Raw genomic sequence first — 13,397 nt, 5'->3', positions numbered from 1 at the left:
AAGAGGTTATAAGATATCACTGTTGCCGTAACGTAGCACTGATTTTAGCCCGAGTACTCTGACTGACTGTAAGAGAGCCAGACGGGCGTTCGGACAGTCGAAATGTCCGTCTAGCTCGCTTACAGTCGGAGCACTCGGTCTACACTGATTTAAACTAGAAAGACGTGTAATTAATGTGTTTGACCAAAAGGTCAAATATGTGGATGACGTAGCGTTGTAGTCTTGTGGTGTTTGTCAGGAATGTCAACTAAGTGATAATGGTCGTTATTTATCTATGCTCTCTATCTCTATCTCGCTCTCGCTCTCTCTCTCTCTCTCTCTCTCTCTCTCTCTCTCTCTCTCTCTCTCTCTCTCTCTCTCTCTCTCTCTCTCTCTCTCTCTCTCTCTCTCTCTCTGCGGGTGGGACATAGCTCAGTGGTACAGCGCTCGATCGTTGGGCGGTCGATCTAGGATCGATCCCTGCCGGTGGGCCCATTGGGCTATTTCTCGTCACAGCCAGTGCACCACGACTAGTATATCAAAGGCTGTGATTTGTGCTATCCTGTCTGTGGGATGGTGAATATAAAAGATCCCTTGCTGCTACTCTCAATATCTGTGTGATCCTTAACCATATTCGTTAAATAAAACATTTCCATTTCCACCCCACACCCCCCCCTCTCTCTCTCTCTCTCTCTCTCTCTCTCTCTCTCTCTCTCTCTCTCTCTCTCTCTCTCTCTCTCTCTCTCTCTCTCTCTCTCTCTCTCTCTCTCTGTACCGGCCTCGGTGGCGTCGTGGCAGGCCATCGGTCTACAGGCTGGTAGGTACTGGGTTCGGATCCCAGTCGAGGCATGGGATTTTTAATCGAGATACCGACTCCAAACCCTGAGTGAGTGCTCCGCAAGGCTCAATGGGTAGGTGTAAACCACTTGCACCGACCAGTGATCCATAACTGGTTCAACAAAGGCCATGGTTTGTGCTATCCTGCCTGTGGGAAGCGCAAATAAAAGATCCCTTGCTACCAATCGGAAGAGTAGCCCATGTAGTGGCGACAGCGGGTTTCCTCTCAAAATCTGTGTGGTCCTTAACCATATGTCTGACGCCATATAACCGTAAATAAAATGTGTTGAGTGCGTCGTTAAATAAAACACTTCTTTCTTTCTCTCTCTCTCTCTCTCTCTCTCTCTCTCTCTCTCTCTCTCTCTCTCTCTCTCTCTCTCTCTCTCTCTCTCTCTCACACACACACACACTCACACACTATAATATTATATAGACATAGTCTGTATTCTCTAAGACCTGTTTGATCATGTATATTTGTAGTAATAACTGCTGACGACGTCATGGAAGGTTCTAGTATTTGTCTGGTACACGACACGAGATGGCGCTGCCAGTTTCAGCATGTGCTCAACCAACTCCGGACGGATGTTTTGCACAAGAGCTTTATCCGCCGGTTTCAGAAACTCGTCTGTAGTTGCCGGCATGACGAACTGAAGGGTAAAACCTAGCATTCGCTACAACACCCATGTAATATTAGTATTAAAGCCTTTAATTTAAAGGGGGCGGGACGTTGACCAGAAGTCTATTGTGCTATTCCTTGTTCCAACCAGTGCGCCACGACTGGTATGTTAAAGGCCGTGGTATGTTCTATCCTGTCTGTGGGGTAGTGCTTATAAAAGATCCCTTGCTACTGATGGAAACGTAGCGGGTTTCCTCTCTCTAAGACTATAATGTTAAAAATACCAAATATTTGAAATCCAATAGTGGATGATAAATAAATCAGTGTACTCTAGTGGTGTCGTTAAAGAAAACATTAATTTTTATTACTCATCCGCTATTGGATGTCAAACATTTGGTAATGTTGACATTTTCCCCATTAGTAGCAAGGAATCTTTTTATATGCAGTATCCCACAGACGGAATAGTATATCATACCACGACCTTTGTTACACAAGTTGTGGTGCACTGACTAGAACGAGAAATAGCTCAACGGTCCCACCGACGGGGATTGATCCGAGACCAATCGCGCATCAGGCGAGCGCTTTACCACTTGGGCTATTCAACCCCAACTTCACCTACTATTAACGGGGGAAGCAAGGAAACATGTTAACGACGCCACTCAACACATTTTATTTACGGTTATATGGCGTCAGACATATGATTAAGGATCACACAGATATTGAGAGAGGAAACCTGCTGTCGCCACTTCAAGGGCTACACTTTTCGATTAGCGACCGTGGTATGTGCTATCCTGTCTATGGGATGGTGCATATAAAAGATCCCTTGCTGCTAATCGAAAAGAGTAGCCCAATATCTGTGTGGTCCATAACCATATGTCTGACGCCATATAACCGTAAATAAAATGTGTTGAGTGCGTCGTTAAATAAAACATTTCTTTCTTTCTTTCAAGCCAGTTGAACATGCGTGACAGGTGCTATAGTTAGCCAATTGAACATGCGTGACAGGTGCTATAGTTAGCCAATTGAACATGTGTGACAGGTGCTATAGTTAGCCAATTGAACATGCGTGACAGGTGCTATAGTTAGCCAATTGAACATGCGTGACAGGTGCTATAGCTAGCCATTTGAACATGCGTGACAGGTGCTATAGTTAGACAATTGAACATGTGAGACAGGTGCTATAGTTAGCCATTTGAACATGTGTGACAGGTGCTATAGCTAGCCATTTGAACATGTGTGACAGGTGCTATAGTTAGCCAATTGAACTTGTGTGACAGGTGCTATAGCTAGCCAATTGAACATGCGTGACAGGTGCTATAGTTAGCCAATTGAACATGTGCGACAGGTGCTATAGCTAGCCAATTGAACATGTGAGACAGGTGCTATAGTTAGCCATTTGAACATGTGCGACAGGTGCTATAGCTAGCCATTTTAACATGTGCATGTGAGACAGGTGCTATAGCTAGCCAATTGAACATGTGAGACAGGTGCTATAGCTAGCCATTTGAACATGTGCGGCAGGTGCTATAGTTAGCCAATTTAACATGTGCGACAGGTGCTATAGCTAGCCAATTGAACATGTGAGACAGGTGCTATAGTTAGCCATTTGAACATGTGCGACAGGTGCTATAGCTAGCCATTTTAACATGTGCATGTGAGACAGGTGCTATAGCTAGCCAATTGAACATGTGAGACAGGTGCTATAGCTAGCCATTTGAACATGTGCGGCAGGTGCTATAGTTAGCCAATTTAACATGTGTGACAGGTGCTATAGTTAGCCAATTGAACATGTGTGACAGGTGCTATAGTTAGCCAATTGAACATGCGTGACAGGTGCTATAGCTAGCCATTTGAACATGTGCGACAGGTGCTATAGTTAGCCAATTGAACATGTGCGACAAGTGCTATAGTTAGCCAATTGAACATGTGTGACAGGTGCTATAGCTAGCCAATTGAACATGTGAGACAGGTGCTATAGTTAGCCATTTGAACATGTGTGACAGGTGCTATAGCTAGCCGTTTGAACATGTGCGACAGGTGCTATACTTAGCCAATTGAACATGTGCGACAGGTGCTATAGCTAGCCATTTGAACATGTGTGACAGGTGCTATAGTTAGCCAATTGAACATGTGTGACAGGTGCTATAGTTAGCCAATTGAACATGCGTGACAGGTGCTATAGCTAGCCAATTGAACATGTGTGACTGGTGCTATAGCTAGCCAATTGAACATGTGTGACATGTGCTATAGTTAGCCAATTGAACATGTGTGACAGGTGCTATAGCTAGCCATTTTAACATGTGCATGTGAGACAGGTGCTATAGCTAGCCAATTGAACGTGTGAGACAGGTGCTATAGCTAGCCATTTGAACATGTGCGGCAGGTGCTATAGTTAGCCAATTTAACATGTGTGACAGGTGCTATAGTTAGCCAATTGAACATGTGTGACAGGTGCTATAGTTAGCCAATTGAACATGTGCGGCAGGTGCTATAGTTAGCCAATTGAACATGCGTGACAGGTGCTATAGTTAGCCACTTGAACATGTGTGACAGGTGCTATAGTTAGCCAATTGAACATGCGTGACAGGTGCTATAGTTAGCCAATTGAACATGCGTGACAGGTGCTATAGTTAGCCAATTGAACATGCGTGACAGGTGCTATAGCTAGCCAATTGAACATGTGTGACAGGTGCTATAGTTAGCCAATTGAACATGTGTGACAGGTGCTATAGTTAGCCAATTGAACATGTGCGACAGGTACTATAGTTAGCCATTTGAACATGTGAGGCAGGTACTATAGTTAGCCAATTGAACATGCGTGACAGGTGCTATAGTTAGCCAATTGAACATGTGTGACAGGTGCTATAGTTAGCCAATTGAACATGTGCGACAGGTACTATAGTTAGCCATTTGAACATGTGAGGCAGGTGCTATAGTTAGCCAATTGAACATGTGTGACAGGTGCTATAGTTAGCCATTTGAACATGTGAGGCAGGTACTATAGTTAGCCAATTGAACATGCGTGACAGGTGCTATAGTTAGCCAATTGAACATGTGTGACAGGTGCTATAGTTAGCCAATTGAACATGCGTGACAGGTGCTATAGTTAGCTAATTGAACATGTGCGACAGGTACTATAGTTAGCCATTTGAACATGTGAGGCAGGTACTATAGTTAGCCAATTGAACATGTGTGACAGGTGCTATAGCTAGCCAATTGAACATGTGTGACAGGTACTATAGTTAACCAATTGAACAAGTGTGACATGTACTATAGTTAGCCAATTGAACATGTGAGACAGGTGCTATAGCTAGCCAATTGAACATGTGAGACAGGTGCTATAGCTAGCCATTTGAACATGTGAGACAGGTGCTATAGCTAGCCAATTGAACATGTGTGACAGGTGCTATAGCTAGCCAATTGAACATGTGTGACAGGTGCTATAGCTAGCCAATTGAACATGCGTGACAGGTACTATAGTTAACCAATTGAACAAGTGTGACATGTACTATAGTTAGCCAATTGAACATGTGAGACAGGTGCTATAGCTAGCCAATTGAACATGTGTGACAGGTGCTATAGCTAGCCAATTGAACATGCGTGACAGGTACTATAGTTAACCAATTGAACAAGTGTGACATGTACTATAGTTAGCCAATTGAACATGTGAGACAGGTGCTATAGCTAGCCAATTGAACATGTGTGACAGGTGCTATAGTTAGCCAATTGAACATGTGTGACAGGTGCTATAGCTAGCCAATTGAACATGTGCGACAGGTGCTATAGCTAGCCATTTGAACATGTGTGACAGGTGCTATAGTTAGTCAGTTCAGACTGCACGGTCCAGTCACAGACTCTACAGGACCTAGGAGTTGAAACGTTTGGAGGAATAGAACTCGTAATCTTCCTCAGGTACACGTTCAAAGACTTATTAAAAGTATAAGATAGCGATGCCAGACTGTTCTTGTGGTAAGAGGGTCTTAAACAGAATCTGACATTAGCATCAGTCGGAGAGGTTGGAGTGTTGTTCAGTTATTACCCATATGGTTAAAATATATTGGTACATATCACAGAGATACGTCCCGATAGAATGCCAAGTCAGACGTAACACTTGGACGTCATCGATTGACGCACTATAACCTTACAGGAACGTCAACCAAACGAGTTGAGTGATATAAATTAAGATCGAATATGGGTAATAAATAGGATATTAAACTGGCTACCATTTCATATCATGATTATGTCACTAATGAAAAAATTTCAATTAGACAATTGAAATTGAATTTGAGACAATTGAATATTATTTCACTCGTGACATAAACATGATACGGAATGGAAGTTCGTTTAATATCCTATAAATCTGTAATTACCTTCACGTGTGATTGCCAGAAACACAGTTTTCAAAGATGTGCTCATTCTATGCCTTGTGGCTCATTTCCCTCATCTCTAAATGGCCAGCTTCTTGCAATGTGTCATTCATTGTACATTTAACTGTTGCATATTAGTATTATTGGACGATCTGAAAGTGACGATCCGTAGCAAACATTGAGTAGTGTATGTATCATCCATCCCAGGAAAGCCTTGCAATAAATGGTAAACGTTAAACAAGTATATCATTTGGTATTTAATGTATAATAATAGTTTACTGGTGAATAATTTTAACCATGTTTTTTTTAATCAGTCCTTTTTCTAAAGGTTCTAATACATTTCATTTGATGGTCAAAAACTCATAGGAAAAACCCCAGAAGCCTTTAGCTTTTGCTCAAAAGTGCTTTAAAATGTACAAAAGACGATCTCAGATATTCGGACTTCTCTTTGAATCTGCCTGTGTCTAAATTCCTACCCACCCTTTGGGTGTATTCTGAATCTACTATAGTTGACGCATTTATAAAAATATAATTGTGTTAAGTTTAAATGTTTAAATGGAAATGTTATGGTTTTCCTTTCTAGAAGAAAAACAGTTCCAAATACCAAATGAATTCGACTTCTCACTCATTCCGGATTTGCCCAAATCGGTGTCAGCTCTACTTGAAGACCTGTCCAGAAAGCACTTGTGGGACAGTAAATGTAACCATGACAACAGCGAGTGTCTTTGCCCAGCGAGTGTGAAGATGATGCTGTATTTGACCACATTGGCCATGGGCAAAGACTTCAGCTTTGTTATCGTTGATAAAAAGAACGCTACAGACGAAATTCCGGATTACAAGTTCACTCAGAGCTTTGTGATCGACGGGTTATTCCCCGATCACATGGGACTGATGATTGGTAACAAAGGAAGAAATATTAAGAAGTTCGAGCGCCAATATGGGTGTTCCGTGGATCTCTGCAAACAAGACGAGAAGGTCGTGGAGGCTCGTGTGGAAACTGCATGGTGTAGGAAAGATGTTCTGCCTAAACTGATTGCCAGTCTGTCGCTAGAGGCAAACAAGATCGCCACCCAACGTCGGGCTCATAACCAGCGGGTGAGATTAAAGAGACTGTTCAAGTGAATATTCATAGGAGGCAAGCGATCGCATTCGCTCGCTAGACTGGTTTTGTACGCATAACGTTAGATGAATGTAATATGATAAAAAAAACAAAAAACATTGTACCAGTCAAATAGTTCGCGAGCGCTCGACCTCCTGAACGTATATCGCATTGTTTCTAGCCATTGTAAAAATCCCTTTTGGACTAGTTACAGACATGGTCCTCGATTTGTTTTGTGAACATTTGGTAAGAATCACCTTTTGTATTTTCTGCTTGCCCTTAGTAGAGCTAGATGATAATTTGAAATACAATATCTATGTCGTGTTTTTTTTTTTTTACAACTGTATAAATTATACGTTAAAATATGAGAAATATTTTGTAATCTTCCTAACAATCACAATTTTGTATGTTCTGCCTTTTCCTTACTGGACCAAGACATTAATTCTAAAACAGTATGTATATCATATTTTCATTTTTAGTAATGTATAAATTATCCGTTTAAATATGATGTTTGTTTTTAGTTACAGTGTTTTGAAGAAAAATAAATATGCCCAAGCTTCTGTGCAGTCTGCCCAAGTGAAAAGATGAACGATTTTGTTTGTATCTTATTGCAACGTTTATATTTGACATCTATAGGTGACCGACTTCTATGCAAGAAAATCTGCTCGCAGGAACAGATATTCCGCACAAGGTAAAAAAAAAACCCAAAACATCGTCGTCTTTTAACACTTTCTATCTAACAGTTGACGTTTCTTACAGGGAATACGGTAAATACTACTTCGGAGAAAATATTGTTTTATCTGAAATTAGTCCCAGGGCTTAAGTTAAAAAGATATTATAATAAAGACAAAAGGTGCAAGTTAGGATAGTAACGGAGTACATAATATGTATTGTTCCATGTCAACCTGAATAACATGCAAGACATGGTTCAATATCATAGCAGGCATGGCGGGGCTATAGAAACCCCAATAATTCTGAATCAAAAATAGTGTTGGTAGTGAATCTTAAGACAGAGATACATTTTACTAAATAGAATGCAAGAAATTGCATTTCTGAACATCAAGTTTTCAAATTTGTACGGTGTGTGTGTGTGTGTGTGTTGGGGGGGGGGGGGGGGGGGGGAGGGCATAGCCCGCCCAATGTTTACTGACTTCCGCCATGCCTGCAGAGAAGGGGACATTCCTGTCACCTCAGTTTCATAATTGAGGAAAGGAAAGAGGGGAGTGCTTCCTTCGCCTATCAATATAACTGTTCGTGTAAGGTTAATGGATGCATAACGTCTGTTTCATGTGTATTTTTTCTTTACTCTAAATTAGCTAAGGATTCCTGGCGAAGACTTACTATCCTTAGTCTTACTATCCTTACCCAAATCTCTTAAATTATTCAATAATGGGCACAAGCAGGGTTCGAACTTTTAAAATGTGTTACCTCCGGCAAGTTTGAAATGTTTACTCAGTGGGCAAAATCCTCTACTGTGGTAACTGTGAGCCTTCCCACGTTAATTTTAAGGCGTAACTTTCATAACAAATAACCACCCGTAGCTAGAATTTTAAGAGTGTGTGTGTGGGGGTGGGGGGGGGGGGGTCTGTTTAGGCTTGTGGTGAGGCACGAAGTTGCTTAGGGGGGTACGGGGGAATATTGAAAAAAGAAGCAACCGCCCCCCCCCCCCCCCCCCCCCCACCCACCCATTGGCTACCGGCCTGAAATTAAAAACCAAAACGTATCCGGCAGGGCTTCCAGATTATTGTTGTCCCAATCCCATAGCTAGTAAATAAATATTATTGCCATGCCCGACGGCTAGAGAATGTTTTTTGGTGCAATGTTGCAGTTAAGTCTATTTTGTAAATATGAATATCCTTTCCCCACCCCAACCGCCCAATGTTAGTGTTTTTAAGCTCCCCTTTTAGGTGCCATATCTGATTCTTACTATTATTTAGTAAACTTTTATTAACTTAAAGTAGTGTTCGGCTAGTGAATTTTTAATCATGGCTGGTAATTTTTTTAATCACTGATCCCATAGCTAGTTGATTTTATAAAGATTCTAGAAGCCCTATATAATCCATTCAATCGATGACATTTTTTTTTTTTTTTATCCAGTGTCAAAAAAACTCATCGGTTAAAACCCTGATCTACGGCAATTTATATCGCAGGTACGGCAATGACCGTCAGTGCCGCCGATAAGTTCGAGCCCTGTGTGACATGTTTACCTGACTTGTTCTGCAACTGTGTTTTATCATTTACAGCCAAACAAATAAGTTTGAAGAAACTAAACGCAATCAATTATGAAAAGAAGGCAGAAGCTCATTATAAACAGTAAGTGTTTGTCAGTGGGGTTTATTTTTGCACGGGGCGGGACGTAGCCCAGTGGTAAAGTGCTCGCTCGATGCGTGGTCGGTCTGGGATCGATTCCCGTCGGTGGGCCCATTGGGCTATTTTTCGTTCCAACCATTGCACGACGACTGATATATCAAAGGCCGTGGTTTGCACTACCCTGTCTGTGGGATGGTGCATATAAAAGATCCCTTGCTGCTAATCGAAAAGAGTAGCCCATGAAGTGGCGACAGCGGGTTTCCTCTCTGAATATCTGTGTGGTCCTTAACCATATGTCTGACGCCATATAACCGTAAATAAAATTTGTTGAGTGCGTCGTTAAATAAAACATTTCTTTCTTTCTTTTTGTTGCACATTTTGTAGAGAAGTTCATAAACAGCGAATATATGTCGAGGTTCGATTTGTATATTAACATATATATAGTATATGTTTTTAATTTAAATACTCGTATATTGTATGGATGTTGTTAATCTACACAATGAAAATAATGATAATATATACACCAAGTACATTGTATGAATTATTTTAGTCTACACCAATTACACGTAAACATTGTCTTAATCTACACCAAGTACACGTTATATACATTATCTTAATATACACCATGTAATCACACCTTTATCGCTGTCTGCGTGTCTGTCTGTCTCTTCCTCCCTCCCGTCATCTCTCTCCCTCCCTCCCTCCCTCCCTCTCTATCTCTGGAGCTAACGTTAGTCAGATTGAGATAAAAGTTTATTCCGTGATGTTGTCACCGTATGTGTTTTCTGTTGTCTTCTAGCCGACACAACCAGTTGCTGGTTCCACCTAAACTTGATGGCAGCCGATGTCTGAACTGTCTAGAGCGATACTCCCAAAAGTCATTCCAAGAGGCGAGCTGTCGTCACCATCCAGGGTTCCTAGGTAACAAAGATGGCTTTGTTCACATTTAGGGTCGTGTCGGGATGTAGCCAAGGGGTAGAGCGTTCGCAGGGACGTAATTCTAGGAGGCTAGCTGTCGACACCACAGCACGATCCTGATTTCGTATACTACGATTGTAATTTCTCAGCATCCCCAAATTAGGTTTAAAAATATATTAGATATAATCCTAAAGAAATGTTCGCCCTTTCATAAATAAGCGCTTTTTTCCAAAATGGGATCTGACTATGCATATTGTTTCCCTATTTCTAGTCCCCAAGAAAGAAGACTCTTGCAGTGAAAACGAGCATCATGGGAAGAGGCACGTGACCTACGAATGGACGTGTTGTCAGACAGACAGTGATAGTGTACACCCGGACAACTCACAGCACCAGTTATCAGGGTGTGTATTGTTTAACTGTAGTTCTGATAGTGTACACCCGGACAACTCACAGCACCAGTTATCAGGGTGTGTATTGTTTAACTGTAGTTCTGATAGTGTACACCCGGACAACTCACAGCACCAGTTATCAGGGTGTGTATTGTTTAACTGTAGTTCTGATAGTGTACACCCGGACAACTCACAGCACCAGTTATCAGGGTGTGTATTGTTTAACTGTAGTTCTGATAGTGTACACCCGGACAACTCACAGCACCAGTTATCAGGGCGTGTATTGTTTAACTGTAGTACTGATAGTGTACACCCGGACAACTCACAACACCAGTTATCAGGGCGTGTATTGTTTAACTGTAGTTCTGATAGTGTACACCCGGACAACTCACAGCACCAGTTATCAGGGCGTGTATTGTTTAACTGTAGTTCTGATAGTGTACACCCGGACAACTCACAGCACCAGTTATCAGGGTGTGTATTGTTTAACTGTAGTTCTGATAGTGTACACCCGGACACGGACAACTCACAACACCAGTTATCAGGGCCTGTATACCCCCACTTCCCCCGGTTCCTATGGGACTGTATTAGATAGACCGGCCTCAGTGGCGTAGTGGCCTCGGTGGCCATCGGTCTACAGGCTGGTAGGTACTGGGTTCGGATCCCAGTCGAGGCATGGGATTTTTAATCCAGATACCGACTCCAAACCCTGAGTGAGTGCTCCGCAATTCTCAATGGGTAGGTGTAAACCACTTGCACCGACCAGTGATCCATAACTGGTTCAACAAATGCCATGGTTTGTGCTATCCTGCCTGTGGGAAGTGCAAATAAAAGATCCCTTGCTGCTAATTGGAAAGAGTAGCCTATGTAGTGGCGACAGAGGGTTTCCTCTCAAAATCTGTGAGGTCCTTAACCATGTCTGACGCCATATAACCGTAAATAAAATGTGTTGAGTGCGTCATTAAATAAAAAACATTTCTTTCTTTCTTTGTGTATTAGATAATTGTTTATTTTACGGGTTGAGGATATACAAAGAAACTGGCTCCCCCCTCCTCCCCCTGGCATTCCCATGTGATCATTTCTGTAATTGCGCCCTAAAATGTTGAGGGTGTTTTTTTCTGTTTTTGTTAAGTTTGTTTGTTTTGTTTTTCAACATGTTTTTCCCTTTAATATTTCAGTTGCTCAGTGGGAATTCACAACTGGCGCTGTGATACCAGGAAGAAAAAACAAGCTTGTTCCAGTTATTCAGTCGACTGTGATTAACACAGGACATTGCTTTAAATTGTAGTCGGTGGCGTTGCGATCATTACCGATGAACGATGATCGAATTCTGATACACCATTCTAGTTGTAATGGTTGTTGGTGTGACTGCCATCGGCATCCTTTTTATTTTATTTTAACAAATACACGTAGATAGTATAGAGCTGAAGACAACAGAATTGTAAATTTATGTAGAAATATATTCACATGGGACAGATCCCCATGATTGGACCCATTGGTCATGGTGTTTCTGGTTCCATTTAACGCACAGCACTTCGTGCATTTATTCTCATTACCCCTGCACCTCGACGACGGACTGCACAGAGGTACGAGTAAGTGATCCACAATGGGTAACCCCGATTTTGTTCTTTAAAATGTTCCATCTGTGATAAAAATTACGTTGATAACTTTGGTGTTCTGTCGTGGTGGTTCTTCTTTTAGTGTACTTTGTCACTGTTAGCCCTCCCTGTTAACTTTTCTATCTAGGAGCCAGATGGTGCCTATATGTATTATATAGACAGTATGAAATATTTCAGTCACCAAATGAAAAAAATGGTCCCATATCCATCCAAATCGGTCGCAATGTAGAGGGATGGTCACTGATACGGTGGTTTAACCAGCGTGTGTGTGACACTGTGTAGGAAAAAGAACGAACAAGCGGGCTCGGTGGTGTCGTGGTTAAGCCAGCACTTCAGCTAGGTAGGTACTAGGTTCGCAGCCCAGTACCGGCTCATACCCACGGCAAGTTTAAACGACTCGATGAATAGGTGTAAGATCACTACACCGACTTCTCTCTTAACATCTAACTACTAACCCACTGTCCTGTACAGACAACGTAGCTGATTTGTGTGCCCCTCTGCCCAGGACAGCGTGCTTGAACCTTAAATGGACACAAGCACGCAAATAAAAAGAACATATTTCTGGTTTATATAGGACAGAAAAAAGAAAATGTTTTTCACTTCAAGCGAAGAGTGGTGGGCGGCCCCTATGTTGTTAATTCTGCTCTGTTAATATCACACCCTCCATACGTGGTGGAGTCAAAATACACCTTACCAATAATATAGAGGCTGGACGTAGCCAAGTGGTAAAGCGCTCGCCTGATGCGCGACCGGTCTAGGATCTATACCCGTCGGTGTGCCCATTGGGCTATTTCTCGTTCCAGCCAGTGCACCACAACTGGTATATCAAAGGCCGTGGTATGTGCTATCCTGTCTGTGTAATAGTGCATATAAAAGATCCCTTGCTATATGTGGAAAAATGTAGCGGGTTTCCTCTCTAAGACTATGTCAAAATTACGAAATGTTTGACATCCAATAACTGATGATTAATAATCAATGTGCTCTAGTGGTGTCGTTAAACAAAACATATTTTTACTTTACCAATAAGTTGGGGCTTCTTACGGACACGTCATGCGGCGTCAGACATATAGCTAAGGACCACACAGATAATGAGAAAGGAAACCCGATGCCGCTGCTGCATGGCCAACTCTGTTTTTTCGTTTTTTCCATTTTCACCCAGTCATAATACATATCACGACCTGTTACACCAGAACTTTGTGGAGTACCGGTAAGAACAAGATATAGCCCAAAGAACTCACCAATGAAGATCGAACCTAGATAGAT

The 13,397-nt window shown here is 42.0% G+C and overlaps 1 protein-coding gene across 1 annotated transcript in view; it reads left to right on the top strand.

The window, feature by feature from the left end:
• Window positions 1-12,182, top strand: part of LOC121388708 — a 12,713-nt gene extending 531 nt beyond the window's left edge. Inside the window, exons 2-8 of the mRNA XM_041520173.1 lie at window positions 1,297-1,470; window positions 6,383-6,894; window positions 7,535-7,589; window positions 9,142-9,211; window positions 10,008-10,129; window positions 10,398-10,527; window positions 11,694-12,182. Coding sequence (XP_041376107.1) covers window positions 1,317-1,470; window positions 6,383-6,894; window positions 7,535-7,589; window positions 9,142-9,211; window positions 10,008-10,129; window positions 10,398-10,527; window positions 11,694-11,778 — 1,128 coding nt within the window. The 5' untranslated portion in view covers window positions 1,297-1,316 and the 3' untranslated portion in view covers window positions 11,779-12,182. The remainder of the gene's footprint in view (window positions 1-1,296; window positions 1,471-6,382; window positions 6,895-7,534; window positions 7,590-9,141; window positions 9,212-10,007; window positions 10,130-10,397; window positions 10,528-11,693) is intronic.
• The last annotated feature ends 1,215 nt before the right edge of the window (window positions 12,183-13,397 follow it).

This window comes from Gigantopelta aegis, chromosome 14 (genome assembly GCF_016097555.1).
Source record: "Gigantopelta aegis isolate Gae_Host chromosome 14, Gae_host_genome, whole genome shotgun sequence".
Taxonomy (NCBI): Eukaryota; Metazoa; Mollusca; class Gastropoda; order Neomphalida; family Peltospiridae; genus Gigantopelta; species Gigantopelta aegis.
Note: the sequence above shows the minus strand (reverse complement) of the source record. Positions and strands in the feature narration are given on the sequence as shown.